Source organism: Ostrea edulis, chromosome 6 (assembly GCF_947568905.1).
Source record: "Ostrea edulis chromosome 6, xbOstEdul1.1, whole genome shotgun sequence".
NCBI classification, from domain to species: Eukaryota; Metazoa; Mollusca; class Bivalvia; order Ostreida; family Ostreidae; genus Ostrea; species Ostrea edulis.
The window spans coordinates 12,064,969-12,083,911 of NC_079169.1; the positions used below are offsets into that span (position 1 = coordinate 12,064,969).

General features: G+C 33.6%; 1 protein-coding gene across 1 annotated transcript; it reads left to right on the forward strand.

Moving 5' to 3' along the window:
• Positions 1–1,307: 1,307 nt before the first annotated feature.
• On the forward strand, positions 1,308–12,757 carry LOC125648229 (uncharacterized). Its single transcript, XM_048875199.2, has 6 exons — positions 1,308–1,429; positions 4,600–4,799; positions 7,772–7,919; positions 8,320–9,321; positions 9,416–9,512; positions 9,614–12,757. Exons 1-6 carry the CDS (start codon positions 1,372–1,374, stop codon positions 10,056–10,058), a joined length of 1,950 nt encoding a protein of 649 aa, XP_048731156.1. The 5' UTR covers positions 1,308–1,371; the 3' UTR covers positions 10,059–12,757.
• Positions 12,758–18,943: the final 6,186 nt, after the last annotated feature.

Below are 18,943 nucleotides of genomic sequence, written 5' to 3' on the forward strand. Positions count from 1 at the left end.
GTTACAAATATATTGTATTAAAAACCGGTCTGCAGGAGATGCTTACTCCTCCTAGGCACCCGACTCCACCTGGTATGTCCAGGGGTCGTTATCTTCACCTTTTATGTTACAAAAGCTTTAAATTCGGCGAAAGCAATACATAAATTTAGAGAGAAGTATGACTTCATTTAAGAGTGTTAGACACCTAATTATGTTCTGTGTATGATCAGTTTTTAAATCGGGACAGACAATTGACAAATAAGTTGATGATGTTGTGAAGGGTTTTTACGGTGGTATATTCAGGACATGCAATTATTTTTTTACTTCTTATTTTGGGAAATATGTCGTTCGCACGAGATATTATCTCGTTCGCATGACATAATATCTCATTCGCACAAGATATTATCTCGTTCGCACGACATACTATCTTGTTAGCTCGAGATAATATCTCTTTTGCACGACTTATTATCTCGTTCGCACGACATAAAATCTCGTTCGCACGACTTAATATCTCGTTCGCACGACTTATTGTCTCGTGCTAACGACATAATTTCCTTATTATTTATTTTAAACTTTTATTTTGTGCAGTCATTTTTAAATACCAATCAGGACTGTATAATTCTTTAATGTGAAAATTCACTGTGGAAATTTTTCGTTGATCATGAAAACTCAAACTTAAATAATAATAAAGAGGGTTTTAATTCATTTAACAGCTCTAGCAACATTCAACTTTCTATAATTGTGTTTAGAATTAACTCTTTATATGTGTTTTGTAGTATGTTCTATGCTTTCTGAATGACTGATACCTTTTTTATGCTATCATGTATCAATACCCAGGTCCGTAGAAAGCCCTAGCTTAGGGAATTTTACATTGGGATGGGGGGGGGAGGGGGGAGGGGGGGGGCTGTACGAATAATTTCATATTCCAACAAGGTTAAGTTTAATCATGAATGAGGGGTGTAAAAACCCAAGCGAGACTCATTCTAAATTAGTTACCAAGGTGTCTATTCCTATTTCGTTAGCTTGCAAAATACATGTATGAAATACAGAAAATATGTTGTTTTGTATGAAATAATCTTATAAGGGACATAAACTATAACCAATTAATTGGTCAAACATTTGGGGTTGCTGCTATTTTGTACACATATCAAGTACTTTCATAATATTGAATTAATATCTAAGTATTTTTTTGTACCAAAATCGATTCCATATCCTTTCAATGGAATTCCTCGGAAAGTGTTTTCCTATGAAATTGTTCGGTATGTATTATTAATTATGCAACAATTTATTTTCAGTACCGGTGATGTAGAATGATGGTTGGTGTAATCAGAAAAGGGAAGTTGATAGATGAATGTTCACATTCTATCTAATTAAATCAGTGAAGTTTCCTTGATGGCAGGAGACAAAATGGATTATGTTGCTATTCTAATATTTTTTCTACTGTTCCAAGGTAAGACTTTTACAACTTGTTTATCTAACCAACGCTGGGTTATTAAGTAGGTCTTTCCATTGTCTGTAATAATTAGTTTTCCGGATATCTGAGATACCATTTCAACTTTATAAATGGTAATTTCCTTAAGTTAAGGATGACCTCTATTCGTTTAGGTTGAAAAATCAAGGTCACTACTTACTATTTGCGAACGATGTCCCAAAAGCTTCAATTATTGACGAAACATTTCTTGTAAAGTATAGGTCCTAAATCACAAAACTACAGATATCAACCACAGACAACTTAGAGAGCGGGATTGATATAAGCCCTTTGGATTATTTTTTTTATTATTTGTATATCAATGATTTCTGTTTAAAACTGATGAATATTGTTTAAGTTAAATCTGAATTAAACTAACGATATTCTATATACTATGTTAAAGATTCAGCAATGAGGTTTCCCCTACAGAATGTCTATCACAAGGAGATGACCTATATCACTGTTAATATTCAAAAGCATAATTCGTCATTAGCCCAATTAACAAGTTGGGGGTTGTTGTTGAAATCTGTAGTATTGTGATTTAGGACCGAGAATTCACAAGAAATGTCTCTCCTTTAAACAGCTCAAATCAAATTAATACTTTACAAATTGGCTTTTAATTAAATTTGATGACTTTGTTATGTTTCATTTTTTGTATTATCGTTTTGTTGGAATATATACGGATTATGTATTGGTGATTCTGTGTTAAAGTCCCTTATGTTGTTTTTTTCCGTATGTTTACTATATATAGATTCAAACGTTACGGTAATATGGTGATAAATTATAAGACCAGTATCCTCTGTAAACTTTAGTACTTCCACATTTCCTTATTTTGCCCTTTATCTCATTCACGATAATTAAAATGTTCTTTGTATTATACGATACTGTTAGAGCTGTACATTTCCCGATACGGAATGTAATTTTCTGTGTATTACATTATCAGTAATGATATATGAAAAATTCAGAATTAAATATTTGGTGATTGTGCCTATACTCTGTGTTACAAATTAAATTAAAATATCGCAAACACCAAACACACAAATCAATCAAAAGTTATATTCTAACACTAGGAAATAGAGGAGTTTGAAGCGGAAATTCCGCAGGGACTCTATTATGCAGCCGTTGTATATACTAGTAGGTACGATTGATTGATTTTTATAGTATAAAACCCTCTTGATAATTTTGCATTCATATTGAGATGCCACCATTGTCGGTAAGGGGTTTCAAAATCTGCACTTGCGGCCTTCGAATAGGGAGGATTCTACATTCTACCACACCTGCTATGACATGGGGTCTCGGTTTTTGGCGCTGTCATGCGAAGGATTTAGTCGCCTGTTACAACGAGCAAGGGGTACTGAGGACTTATTCTAACCCGGATCATCATGGGGCAATTTAATGTTATATTTCACAAGTATATTAATAATATTAACCCCAACCCATGATTTGGATCTGTACCACGCAAGCCATCGCTCTATAAAATGATATTCTAATGTCGAACAAAAAATCCTAATGGCGTATAACACTTTGAAAGTAACATGTAATGAAGTATATGGAGTCATAAATACATTGGTTTTGGAATATATTCTTCAAAGGAAATACATTTTAGCTTATCTAAGACACAGCTAACTTGGGATTTTTTTTGGCTCATATTTATGCCTTTGTGGCATAGGATACCCCTTAAAATGTTATAGAATTTTATAAAACTATATGTACATGTTTTACAAGGTAACATTGCTAAAACCGCATATTTACCACAATATTAAAACCATCTTTATTGTTGCATTATTCACAAATCTTTACTTGAAAATTCAATGGGAAAACAAAATTGAAATTCTTCAAATCTCTCTCTTTTAATGTCGTATTGCATTTATTAACAACGTCAATTTTCATTCATAGGTAGATTCGATATATCCCTGTGAAATCAAGATAAAAGACAACAGAGTCGTCCGCTTCTTCCTCATACTTAGATATTTCATTGACAATAGATATTAACGGCAAACTGATTCGATACGCAGGAGCTTCCGCTGTATAAAATCAGTTTTTAAATCGAGGCAGCCTAGTTTTTTTTAAATCGAGGTAGACTACTAACAAACAAGTTGATGGTGCAGGGATTTCAACAGTCACGTTTAAATTCAGCATTTTGCAAATTCTATGGTCGTTATAACGATCTAGTTTGCCAATACAACCTATCATTGGGCCAAATGCTGTCTGACGTGTTTCATATCGATTGTTAGGCCAATCTTGGTACACTAGTTTTGACTACGGATAACTCCGTTTACCTGATCAAGATATAGGCCTCACGGTGGGTGTGACCGGGCGACAGCCATAAAATGGCTGAAATATTGCCGAAACGGCGTAAAACCCCAATCAATCAATCAATTGCGAAATGGAATTGCTGTCCATTTTTGAGGGGCTATAGAGATATCATTACCAAAGAAGTTTTTGAAACATGTTTTAAATTAACGTCAGATTCAGCAGCACAATGGTTGCAATAAAGAATTTTACATAGAATTATAGCTGTTAAAAGTTACTTGAAAAAAATCAAAGTTGTGGATAATGATATTTTCTCATTTTGTGGACACAGCTCTGAAAACATTGAACATATTTTTATGTTTTGCGGCAAGATAGAAACTTTGTGGAACCAACTAAGCTTACATATTTATGAGAAAACAACAAATAGAATTGGTTTCAATGTATTTAATATTATTTTTGGTGATTGTCTATTACAGAATTCAAACAAAGTAATAAATTTCATAATTATATATATATATATATATATATATATATATATATATATATGTGTGTGTGTGTGTGTGTGTGTTGCAAACAATACAGATTACCATCTGTTGAGGGTGTATTACAATCTATTTGGATGAAATATAAAACTGACCATTGTATATTTTCAAAAAAACCCTGAAATTTTAAAAAATTCAGTACAATCTGGGCTGCATGGAAAAATATTTTTGATTAATGCCTTTCCACTCTTTACTTGGTACTGTCAACCTTGATATGTTATTATAACTAAACTATATGTGTGAATGTATGTATGGATGCTATTATCAGATACTAAAATTTGCAAATAAAAAAATCTAATTTTCAATGATTTGGTACAGTGTAATTTGAATGAAATCGTTGCTTATTTCTGTTTGCAGTAAACTGTGTCGTCACGGGATCAGACGCATACAGGACGGAAGGAACAATCACATCACCCGGTTACCCGGCCCATTACCCCAACAACGTTAACAAAGAATGGCTGATTAAGACATTGCCCAGTGCATCCAGGATTTCTATTGTTATAGACGATCAGGATATCCACGAAACACGAGGATTTGAATGTGATGATTATCTAAAGGTTCTGTTCGTAGTTTTGGTATAAACTCGTATGTAATTATGGAGATACACTTGGTATGCATATAAGTACATGTATCATGCGATGACAGAACATATGGTTAAAAATTATTTTAAATTGTTGCCATTATCTGTTTATTGTATCCCAATCTGGATTAGTACATTTCTTTTATCAATATTTATATTATTGGCATTGTGATTACATGTAGGCCTTTGGATTAGTACATTTCTTTCATCAATATTCCTATTATAGGCATTGTGATTACATGTAGGCCTTTGAATTCAATGATATTGTAAGACTATACAATTCAAAATGTGTAGCACTTTACATCAACCTGTTGGTTCTTCCAATTTATTTCAAGTTGAAATCTACATCCTATATTTCCTACAAATATACTTCTACTATTGCATCGAAACCTTTTTAGTTATAAACAAACTTTGCAGTGCCTAGATATAGACCATCTTATACTTAATCCACCTACGTGTTCTTGTTCTTCATCTTCTTTTAACTATAGTCCAGCTCGACATGTCGTTACTGGTGATGTTGATGTAGTTGAAAATGAAGACCTCAAATCACTTATTCTAAAAGGTCTAAAATACAGAGAACCTCGTTCTTTCAACTGACGAGAGAACTTCGTCTCTATTATGAATTATGTCGAATATTATATCAAATGATGGGCAAACTATGGAAAGAAACTTGATACATTGTCAAAATAGATTAAAAGTATAAGAGGAATCTAAAAATCCCGCATTAAAACATCAAATCAAAAGTGATCATTCCTCATGAAAAATTTAGACTTGACTTATTGACATCATAGACAGTTACTTCTTCAACATAAATGGAAAACGGAAATTTATGTAATGCTCAGAAGTCACATAGGCACAAATTGTGCTCTTTTTAGGACCTGATTTTATATTCTTATTAAGCAAGCTTTATTAAAAAAAACTTATATGTGAGAAGAATAAATCTCTTGTTGTGGCCTTCAATGCGACATTTAGATTCATGTATATCGACATTAATACATTTTAGTCATGCAAGGTGAAGATAACGAACAGTGATCAATCTCATCACTCCTATAAGCAATACAAAATAGATAGTTGGGCAAACACGGACCCCTAGACACACCAGAGGTGGGATCAGGTGCCTAGGAGGAGTAAGCATCCCCTGTTGACCGGCCACACCCGCCGTGAGCCCTATATCCTGATCAGGTAAACGGAGTTATGTAGATTTGAAATATCTCTATGAACTCGAAATAAAAGACACCACAGAGTCGTCACTTCTGCTTCATACCTAGAAATTTTTATTAAAAATGAATATTAACGGCAAACTGAAAATTCAGCATGATAAACGGGATGATTTTCCATCGTCAACTTTCCGTATTGATGCAGGAATGTTCAATTATCACCTGCATATGGGGTTTACATCTCTCAACTGATTCGATACGCAAAAGCTTGGTCTGCGTATGATCAGTTTTTCAATCGAAACAAACTACTGACAAACACGTTGATGATGCAGGGGTTTCAACAGTCTCGTTTAAAGTCAACATTTCGCAAATTTTATGGTTGTTTCAACAATTTAGTTTGCCAATACAACCCATCTTTAGGTCAAATGCTGTCTAATGTATATCATATCGATTGTTAGGCCGTTCCTGGTACAGTAGTTTTGACTACAGATAACTCTGTTTATCTGATCAAGATATAGGACTGACGGTGGGTGTGACCGGTCGACAGGGAATGCTTACTCCTCCTGGGCACCTGATCCCACCTTTGGTATATACAGGGGTCCGTATTTGCTGAACTCTATTTTGTATTGCATATTGGAGTTATGAAATTAATCACTGTTCGTTATCTTCACCTTTCATATATACCAGTAATGGATTATTCCATATTTTTAAAGGTAAATTTGTATTCCAAAACAGTGTTTGAACGTATGATTGAATTTACTTCGTTTCAGCTATGAATATCGACCTTGTGTTTCTAAATCGTAAAAGCATTGAATGTAAAACTTATACGGTACCAATTTTGATGCACCAGAAGCGCATTTCGACAAATAATGTCTCTTCAGTGATGCTCAACCGAAATGTTTGAAATCCGAAATAACTATGAAGTTTTAGAGCTAAATATAGCCAAAAACAGCGTGCCAAAGAAGTGGAGCCAAATTCGTCCAAGGATAAGAGCTATGCATGAGGGAGATAATCCTTAATTTTGAAATTAATTTCTAAATTTTATAACAGCAATTAAATATGCATCCGTATTTTCAAGCTAGTAACGAAGTACTTAGCTACTGGGCTGTAGAGACCCTCGGGGACTAACAGTCCACCAGCAGAGGCCTCGACCCAGGGGTCATAATGTAAAACTTATACGGTACCAATTTTGATGGACCAGATGCGCATTTCGACAAATAATGTCTCTTCAGTGATGCTCAACCGAAATGTTTGAAATCCGAAATAACTATGAAGTTTTAAAGCTAAATATAGCCAAAAACAGCGTGCCAAATAATTGGAGACAAATTCGTCCAAGGATAAGAGCTATGCATGAGGGAGATAATCTGTATTGTCCCGGATCTGTTTACGTAAATCTGTCTTCAAGCACAAATCATCTAATTTCGTTTTAATCTTGAGTTTTCAAATTTTACATGTAATTGTTTCGCATTTTTAAACAGCGATCCATTCAATCTAATTTGTTTAGCGGTAAATATAATTCACCGAACGACTGATCTTATTGGATCGAGCGCGGAGTTGACCGGACGGCAACAGGAGATACTCGTTCCTCTTAAGCACCAGATCCCACCTCTGTTATATCTACAACTCCTTCTCTGTCCGTGTATGTACAAATATCAATTATGTATTATGTATAGGAGTTATGATATTGTTCACTGTTCGTTATCTTCACCTTTTCAGGAGAGTGAACAAATAAAAACGGGATTCTAAAGACCATACTCATATATAAAGATAACTAAACCATTTTATCCCGCAGATAGAAGAGGTAGAACCGTATTTCATGCTGTACAAACAATGTGGAAAGGGGACCATTAAGACACTATCAGCAAACGGAGGCAAGATCAAGGTTTCCTTCAAATCTGATAATCTTGGTTCTGGTAGAGGGTTTCGACTGAAGTGGTCAGGTAAAATTGTATAATTGGTTTCCGATTTATTATATATTTTCATTAAAGATTATAAAATTAAATCGTTGTTTGCGCGATTTCACCAAATGTTTATCTATATGACTTAAGTTGTATCATGATATGGATTTACTTGTGTGTTTGTACTGGGTAATTATCTTTCATTGTGTTAATAAAATGTGCATGTGTGACCGATCAGTAAGGGATGCTTGCTTCTCCTAGACACATGATCCCGCCGCTGGTATGTCCAGGGGTCTGTGTATTCCTTGTGGAAGTTCTGAGATTGATTACTGTCCGTTGTCTTTACCTTTCAGCCATAAAATCACGCTTTCCTGCTTACTGATAGCATTGAAGCTCGTGATACGTTTTTGGAGTTATTAATAAGAATCCTAATTAATTTTAGTAAAAGCCTACAAGACCACACAGTTAGCAACAGTGAGAAGTATACGTACAAAAATGCCAATATCAGCAACTAAAGTAGATGCAACTCGTAAATCCTCAACGGGCGCCATTCCGACTAAAGCAGCAGAAATCAGAGAAATGACAACGAAAGGTACAAAAACACCATTTCTAACTCCTAGACCAGATACAACACAGACATCCTCTACAGGAGCCATTCTTTCTGAAGGAGTAGAACTCGGAACAACAGCTTCGACATCAGTATATGTGCCATTGCCGCTACCAAACATAATAACAAAACATACAGGCAAAGGATCAACCACACCAAGAACAATACAACCATCACTCCCAGTGATAGATGGACTACATAGAACAGAGAAAAATTTTCCTCAAACTTCGACTTCACTGGAAATAAGGGGCATGAACACCCGGAATTTAAAAACTCATTCACTATCATATGATACTGTTGGACAATATATCTCAGAGCCTAAAAATCCAAAAAGACTCGGAGGCGAGACCATTGGATCTCTACTGTCAAAAAGTAGCAAATCGAATCAGCGCAAAAGCCATGAAGAATATCCCATACGGAATAAGCCCTCTCATGAATTAACAACCCTAATTAACAAATATTTTTCATCCATTTCTATTCCATTTGATTTGAAAGGAAATAAATTGTCTGGATCGACTACAATTTCGAAATCATCCATAACATATGAAACCAAGAAAAAAATAAATTCAAGTATATACGTATATGTAACGGCATCTCAGAGTGACCAATCTTCCTATAATTCAGCAAAACTAACAACTGCACCCGTAGCAACTAAGGAGAACACTACTCAGTGGACAAATCGTGAAGTAGATGTTAGAACAAAGAATCCGAGTATCAAATGGTTCCAAACAACAGAAAACACGTTGTTGGCTGACGTCTCTCGAACAAAACCGCCAGGACAAGGCAGGACAACTCTTAAGATTGAAACATTTTTTCCACCATCCATGACACTACACGGTTAGTTAGAGTTTTTCTTATTGTATACAAAAGTTTATTTACCTTTGCTCATTTTACAAGTATACATTGCAATGCATTCGTTTTTTACTTACAGCATTTATTCCTGTCACCATATGCGTTGCTGGCTTTTTAATTCTTCTATTAAGCTTTCTAGTGTTGGTCGTCTATATTCAGAAACGGAAAATCACCAGGTACATCTCTTACATTGAAACATTGTATCTTTTTTAAGAGTAATATTGCACAGTACCTAAAAGATATTTAAATGTTGATGAATATAACTTTTCTATCTTAGACTGAAGAAAGTGTCTGATCCCAAGTACCTCTACAAGAATCAAAGGTACAATTCCATATCACAAGTGGGATGTCGTCAAGCAGAAACTCTTCACCTGTACGAAGATGTATATCGTTTTCGTCCAGTTAAAGTCGAACAAAATGAAAATGAATATATATCCTTGTCTTCCAAACAAAGTGGAAATGAAAGAAAATTGAATACTTTCGTCAGCCAAGACAATGTCAGCGCACGCTACTTTTGTCCCGATGATTTAACAGCTATCAAGGAAAGGGCAGATTACTCTGCATTATTACCTGAAACCAATACCGAGTATCTTGAACCTGTATCATTTCGATCAAAGGAGACCACCCCGATGTTTACACAAAACACGGAGAGGACACCATACTGCCCATTAAACGAAATACAGCCGGAAATAGCTCAAGAATACGAAATGTTGAATTTCTGAAGGTTTCCTTCGGTTTATAGTGCTGTTCATCATTTGGAAAACGACCGAGGTGTGTCGGAACATAACACGTTCATAACTTGAAACCCTTGAACCATGATCATGAGAGGCTGGACGACGAGGAGTGTTACAAGATTTCTGGAAAAAAGGAATATATATTCGTGTATGAACGGGAAAAATAGGTCTGCAAATATGCATACACGCGCACGCACACGTACTTGTATTTTCACGAACTTTAACGTGAAGTGTTTTGTCATTGTACATACTGTCATTTATTTGAAAGTTGTTTTTTTATTTTATACTCAAAACATCATCATTTTGTCTTCTTCTGCACTTACGCTTACTGTACACTTTATTCAGGACATTGGCAGGGGGATTGAAATCTGTATGATTGGTATCTTACGTTCACATTCCTTCCCTCATTAAGATGGTTATTTTAATTATTTTATTTAAAACAAAAAACATAACATTACGTAATGTAATTGACAATTTTGTGTCTTTAGTAAATTCATAGTGAAAGATTATGATTGATAGCCTTAGTTGACTTATTTTTACTCATTTAGGTGGAAAGTTTAACACTTATATGTTTTGAATTTGGAATTAAGTAAATTTTATTGAAGTTTGTTACCAATTGTAAATTTATGGCTAAAGATCGTGTAAGCCAGTCTCAGATGACTTCTTTTCCCTGATCTAAATGGTGATTTTTAAGGTATTTAGATTCGTTGAAAATTTTAAATTACGTAATATCATTGACCTTGTGCTAATTGTAAACTTCTGTCAAAAAATGTTTATTGGCAGATTCAGTTGTCAGTTTTCTTCTAATTTAGATGGTGGTATTAACAGGTTAAATTTTTAAAGATCTAAATTAAGTAATATCATTGAAATTTTTATGTCCAAAAGATTGATATGATTGGCAGTCTCAGACCTTTTTCTTTCATTTAGATGGTTCGTTTTAAGGGTTTGAAATTTTTAAGAATCTATGTAATTGATATCGAAAGGAGAATTGTAAATTCAAGTCAAAAAGTATGATTGGTATCCAATGCTATCAACAGGGAATGATTACTCCTCCTAGGCACCTGATCCCACCTCTGGTGTGTCCAGGGGTCCGTGTTTGCCCAACTATCTATTTTGTATTGCTTACTGTTCGTTATCTTCACCTTGCATGCTGACCCCCCTTCCCTCATTGCAATTATTATTTGATTAATAAAATAAATTACATTGTAATATTATTGAACATTTAGTGTCTTTAGTAAATTCATGCAGATTTATGTGATTTATATTTATATATGAGTTATGCGATTGATCACTGTTCGTTATCTTCACCTTTCATATCCTTAGTTGACTTATCCCTCCCCCATTTAATGCTTACATTAACAGAATAATAAGTAAGTAATCTTGAAAATGTGTCATTTGTAAATTCATGACAAACAAAATGACAGCCTCAGTTGCCCTTTTCCCTTCATTTAAAGGTGAAAATTATCCTTCTAACTTTAGATTATTTAATATGATTCATTTTTCAAGGATATTTATAAAATCTTGTTATATGATTTGTACACTACTTTGAAATCCCTTCCCTCATTGAACTCGTTATTTCAATTATTTGATTAAAACAAATTTTGCAACATCTTTGAAATGTTGGTGTCTTAAGTAAATTCATAACTAACGATTATGATTGGTAGCCTTTATTGACATATTTCTCCTGTTTTAAGTAGTCATTTTACCGGTTATATATTTTATATGAAAACAAAATTCAGAAATCAGCATTGACATGTTGGTGTCAATTGTAAATTCATAGCCAAAGAATAGTATTGCCAGCCAGAGTTAACTTTTTCTCTTTCATTTTAACAGTTTATTTTTTTGAAATGTTCGAATCATGCAATATCATTGATATTTTGATGATAATTGTAAATTCATGTTTAAAAACTCTGATTGGTAGTTTTGGTTGACGTTCTCTCCTTCAATTTAATTTTAAAGAAATTAATATAATTGAAATTGTGATTTCATTAGTAAATTCATGATCAAATATTATATTTAGTATCGTTTGTTGATACATTTCTCTTCATGTAGCTATAGATGATCATTTTAACAGTCTATTCTTTTAAAAATACAAATTATGTAATATCAATTTTTTTGTGTGTCAATTGTGGCAAATGTTAAGATTTGTACCAGATTTGATGTCTGTCAGACAAAGAGTTCTCAAGATGTTGAGTAGACAGTAGCTTCCTATTCAAGAGTGGATTGATCTTTGACTATGTGACCTCAAAATCAAAAGGGATCATCTGCTCCGTACAATATACATTGTACCTATGTATCAAGCTTGATGTCTAACAGAAAAAGATTCTCAAGCGATTGAGCAGACAGTACCTTCTTATGTCCAGGGTGGATTGAACCTTGACCGTTGACTTGAAATCAACAGGGATCATCTTTTACTCATCACCAAAAAAAGTATGAAATATCATTACGACCAAGGAAATTGTTATCACGCTATTGAGCATGTCTACCGACTGGCCAACAGGAACGAAAGAATATGCCCCTCTTTGAAAGGGGCATAAAACTAAGTACATAGTCATAATGAGCAGAAAGGACTTGTCAATTGTATGTACATGATCTTCATGTCGAGGTTCTGACTCCATGGGGCAATAAAACTTTGTATATATTATTAGGGTGTATTTTAAAAAAAAATAAAATCTTCTTTGATACTATTAAGTGCTTGTCTCAGATAAAACCATGCAGAACAGTCCAGAAGCACACGTTACCAATCCTTGTGATATTTTACATGGAGAATCACCTATGGGTTCTATCTCCATTTACAAAACATTTCAATGAAATATCCATGCATGTTCTTTTTATACAGCGCCACCTATTCCAGGCATATTGGTCTTAATCATCAAGCCAAAATTCAGCTTTTTCAGCTGTTTTCGATACCCGAAATATAGATAACTGAAATAGGTAGTCCAATTCTGGACAGACTTAATAAAGTACCTCCTCTATGCTATAAATCAAACTAAAAATGAGGTGAACATATTTTATCATAATCGAGTACCGATGCCTTTATTATGGGTACCCCCAAAAAATAGCTGAATCAGCATTTTCCCCTTATGTTCAGAGCCATCAGTCTTCCAAGGTAGGACAAGTTTGAGGGTTTTGTGTTCATTTAATAAAAGCTCTGTCATATATGGCCAACTCATAAAAATATTGAGCTCGGCAAATAATATTGTCCATTTCGACAAGGGATGCCAAGAGACTACCATTAGGAAATCTGACAAAGTCGATAAAATCCACCACACAATGAATTTCACATACCATACCAACAACAATATCAATATCAAAGGAAAAAACATTCTCATTTTAAGAAAATTTTAATAAATACTGATTTTGAAATTGGTAATTCAAAGTATCTTATACAAATCATAGTAATTATACACGAAAACTGTATGAATATGCACAATTTCAAAATAATCCACATATTTGACCACAAGAATCTGATCCTCTGATCGTTAAAGATATTTATGTTACTCCAACTCCTTTAACCAAGTGGCCTAAAATTGAATAGGGGCTATGTACTAAGATACATCAGCCTGCCTTAGAAAACCTATACAGAGAAGTCTTTTCTAATACCATGTCTGTCTATGAACCAACTGAGAGATAGACCAATATGTGCAAAGCAATACACCAATCTTCTTTCAAGGAGAGTTAAGGTGGCTCACTACAATTTGAAAGAGTTTTTCAAATCAGCACAAAAATGATTTCATCATGAAGGATATGATACATCATAAGTATATATGTCAAAAAGGCAGACAATATGCAATTTGGATAAAAATAACATGATTTTAAAAATTAAGTTCATTAACTATGAAAAACAGCCTATGGCGGATTTGAACTCAGGATCTAAGGTTCACCAGTCCAATGCTTTATTCACTGAGCCACAATGATAGACAACCAAATCAATCGATAAAAACAATTTCACAAAACATTCAAATTGCTAACTTGTGATATGAGCCTTGGTGTAGTGAGCTACCTTAAATATTTTGTAGATGAAACAATCTACAAAGATTGTTTTAACAATGTACATAAGATTTAAAAATCCATAACAATCAAAGCTGTCTAAATGTTTGAGGGATCTTGTGGAATTACTGAAGTCGAAATAGATACAGTACAGTAATATATAAATTTAACCTCATCCCTGAACATGGACAGAATGATTATTTCATGAGATTGACTTTTGTGCAAGATTTAACATGTGTAACATAATAAAAACATCATTTGCATGAAATGTATTTGACCTTACATGTAAATGTGACCTTAAACATGACTTTCATTCACTGGGTTTCTATCGATCTATTTGTAAAAAAGAAGTGACTTTGAATATGGCCTTTACTTTCATTAAATTCCATTTATCTTGATTAAACTTCAGTCCTTCACTACAAGTTTTATGTTTTGAAGGTAAAAAATAAAACTATGATATCAAATAAAAAAAACCGAATTTTCATCCACTAAGTTTTAACAACCTTCAACCTATCTATATGGAGCATTTTGAGAGAAAAATTCAGTTCTTTACAAAATCCTTGCATTATGTTTAATGACAATGGGGCCTAAATTGAAAATTGCTGTGGTTCCACTAACTGTTTTGAAATTATACCTCCTACCCTAGAATTTAAAATAAAATATATATTGTTAAAGAGATTTTTCAATAAACATTGTTTTGAAGTTCACACTTGTACTCATTTCAAAGTAAGTAATATCAAGCATATTTAAAAGTACGATTAACAGTGAAAACTGAGTCCCTCAAATCAAATATGTTAATGTACCTGTAACTTTAAAAATATAGATTGTGATTAGATTGTCTCTTTGTGTTCTTTTGAAAATAAAAGTTTGAGAAAAAAATTATAATGTATATTCTACCAGCCTACTTCAGTTTTGACTTAGATGTTAACAGAAACATAAAAATTTTCATTTTTAGTCTGATTCATAAAATTAAATACATGCAATGTGTATATAATAGACAGATATAATGTAACCCCATCATGTATTATACCATAATCTATAATAATTGTAAAATTAAGAAATATTGATGTACACAGCATTATACATGTATATTGTTGACAAGGTCTCTTCTAATTCTGAACATTGCTATTCGATCCATAACTATACTTCAGATAATGTTCATCTATGTGCAGATTTTCCATTGCTTCTAACGTGACACCTTGGACACTCATTCACAGTTTCTTTGTTTTGTTTGGTTCATTATCTTTTCTCTGTTTCAGCACCAGATACAACACTATAAGTAAAAATCATACATTTAGTGAAAACTTTCTCTGAAAAGATAAAATTATTTGGGGTGGGGGTGGCTATTATATATATTTATACAAAACACTGTAAGCATTGTCAGAATAAGGACAAAAAGACAGTCGGACATGCTAAAATCAAATTCTTGAATAATTATGATTAATAATTAGAATTCACATGTAATTCATCATTATAACATTCTGAATGAAAAATATATTCAGATTATCAAACACAAGAAGAATTTGAAAAAGGTTCATTAACAAGCAACAGAAAAAGACAAAATAAGTTATCATTTTCAGACCATACATGTATATGCTAGTTCGGGTTTATTTGATCAGTTGGGCATCAGATTAAAAATCAATTTTATAAATGTAGAATTAGTACAGGATATGCATTTATTCTACCTACTTGTATATCATCCTCAATACTGGTAAGTACATTCAAACTTGCCAAAGAATTCCTTCATTTACTTGAGCATAATGCTGCATTGCTTTATACCCTACAATAAAGTAAAAATTTCCATTAGGAAATTTCTTACAAAAAGGGATACAGTACTGTGATAAATGGTAGGTTGTAGCAAATTTGGTATATGACATAGTTATATATGTTTGTAGGTTTATGTTATTATAATTTATGCCTTTAGATTTTACTACATACACTTGAATGATTCCATACCTCAGACAGTAGTGTACAGGAGCAATATGAATTTGATATCAGGTGTTCAGATCAGATGATATACTGGTAGTGTTCCTTGATCCTGACATATTTTCAGTTAGGGAATTTACCTACTTTAATTAATTGTTCAAACAAAAGCAGTGTATTAAAAAAGGTTTACACTACACTTGTCCTTGAATGAATGCATTATTCAATGACCGAAAGAAATTACTCGTATCTCCTGTTCAAATTTCCCCCCACCTTCTGTGGGAGTTGGAATTTTTTCCTCTGTTCTTTCTCAACCACCCCCACCCCCAATCACTATTGAAATAATGGAATGTGACTGGCTTTTAAAATTTGGAATAAATTACGGATTTTTAATCTCCTTTTCTTACTGTCTGAGTGTTAGACAAAAATGTCCCTGGCTCTGACGATTGTATAGTTCCTATGGAAGGTCTCTGTAATACTGTATAACACTACATGAACATTTCCTCAATGTAGACATACATATCCATTTTTCCACCACCTAATTACTGCTACAAAACCCATGCACAGATTTGGCATCACACTTTATAAAAAAAACATTAAAAAACCCAGCCAATATTTTTCGGAGAGCCGGAGCCGGGAGTGGGACATTACACAAATTTATGTAAAGTTTCCTTACCTCCTTCAACCTGAATTGCCTCCCTTGACCGATATCAAAGACATTGGTGATGCAACTCAATCTGCCTTCGCCTATCTGGAGGAGCAATTGTCTAGAACACTGCATTTGTCCGTGTCCTTTTCCAATATATGGTGTAATGGTCTCGTTGTTTTTGACATATTTAACTGTCCGGTAACGCATAAAACTCTGGTCCGGTACAGAATCAATAAGGACATTTCGAACCGTTTGATGAACACAGGTGTGCAGAAGTATCTTTCTTACAATCGATCAACGATGAAGTGTCAGAATCTTCGAAATTATTACCAAAATTTCCACAAATAAAGCTATGATCTCCAAAACATTTGCAAAAATTACAAGTCAGACGATGCCAACATTTCTCGTATACCTTTTGAACCTCCTTTTTGAAGAGTTATACTGGGAATCCCCATTTCGATTTATACAGAAGAAATGTATTTATTATGTTTTTTCGACCTTTTTTTTTTTTTTTTACTATTCCGATCTTAGAAATGATAATATAAATGTTTTTTCATGAGTATTATAAAAAAAAAAAAATGTTTAGAAATCATTGAAAAAAAACCCCGGCTTTACAACCAAATTGATTTTCTTCAAATAAGTCGGAATATAGCTACTATTTATGGCAATTTTCAGCTACTTCTCATTATTTGCCAAGCTCCATAATAAAATTCTTAATATATCCTAATTATCTAAAACAAAAATATGGAAATACAACCAATTAAAATAGTTGTCTACCTTACACGATACAGGTGCTCAAAGTTGACTAACAATGAACATCTCAAATAATAAGCCATGTTTGTCGCACCCCCCTTTCAATGCGTCAAACATGATATATCATCCAACAGGCGCAAATGATACATTAGACTGTATATTTCACCATATCAATAAGTTTTAATTCATAAAACTGATATTAACTAATTCAATTTATCGCAAAAATGAGTCATTTTAGACAATATTCTATGTAGGGAAACTAGAGATTGACCGAAATGCAATTTGCTCGTGTTACTATAAATAGAATGAACTTGACCTATATTTTGGTCTCACGATTGACTCACTTTAGAACATACATAAAAAATAATACCATTGTTGGAAAGTTTTGACCCCCGTTCTGGAATATTTTTCTGATTTTGCCTGTTTCTCTCTGATACAAGCACTTAATACTAAATTGTGAATGAAGGAATATTTAGAAGAAATGATTGAATGCTGTTTAACGTCCCTCTCGCGAATATTTCACTCATATGGAGACGTCTTCATTGCCGGTGAAGGGCTACAACATTTCGGTCTATGCTCGGCGCTTATGGCCATTGAGCAAGGAGGGATTTTTATCGTGCCACACCAGCTGAGACACGGGACATTGATATTTGCGGTCTCATCCGAAGGACTGTCCCATTTAGTCGCTTTCGACGACAAGCAAGGGGTACTGAGGACCTATTCTAACCCGGATCCCCACGGGATATATTTAGAAGGAAGGGTTAAACCTTTGCCAAAATTGTAAATTTCATGATACTAGGGTTAAGGTTGTTTTAATACCAGCGGGGGCTCTCAATGGTAGCCTCGTACGACAAGCAAGTGTTATTGAGGACGTATGCTAACTCGGATCCCCACGGGAAGAGGTCCTGATGGGTTATTGATACTACATTGGAAGTAAATATATATTTAAAAGGAACAGGTAGCCCTTTACATAAACTTGATGATACCAGGGGTTATGGTTTTGGTACCAGGAAGGGGCGAAACTGTCACAGTGATTGGATGTCATTATTATTTTGAAAGACATCTTTAATTTTGTTAATATTGTATAAGAACTACACATGTACATGCATGTATTTTCATATCAAGAAAAAACAGAAAGGAACGTACCAAAATTAAGAATTTCGCAATTCCAGGGTTCTGACTCAAGGGCCGTTCCATAATAACCATATATTGTTAATATACCACATATCATATCATGTTAAGTTTTCATCAGAAATGGACACTTTGATATTTGTAATTTCAGAAAACGTCTTGTTTTCTGCTGTCGCTAAATATTAGAATTTACCATAGATATGCAGAATAGAAAAATTATTATCAAAAGTGAAGATGACAAAGAGTGATAAAATTTAGCAGACAATAATTGATTACATTTATTCATGTTTGCTGCAAATCAGAAATGCAATACGGAAATACTGCCATACATGTATATAATTGATCTATCAATAAAAAACCGAATAATTAACAAAAAACGTTGACAAATAAATTGTATACGGAAGAAAGGTATAGCACAAGTGTTTTC

Bases quoted from the DNA above. Each gene is read 5' to 3' on its own strand.
- LOC125648229 (XM_048875199.2), top strand. From the start codon at position 1,372: ATGGCAGGAGACAAAATGGATTATGTTGCTATTCTAATATTTTTTCTA. The intron at 4,800-7,771 runs GTTCTGTTCGTA...TTTATCCCGCAG, and splicing joins AATGTGATGATTATCTAAAG to ATAGAAGAGGTAGAACCGTA. The intron at 7,920-8,319 runs GTAAAATTGTAT...AATTAATTTTAG, and splicing joins GTTTCGACTGAAGTGGTCAG to TAAAAGCCTACAAGACCACA.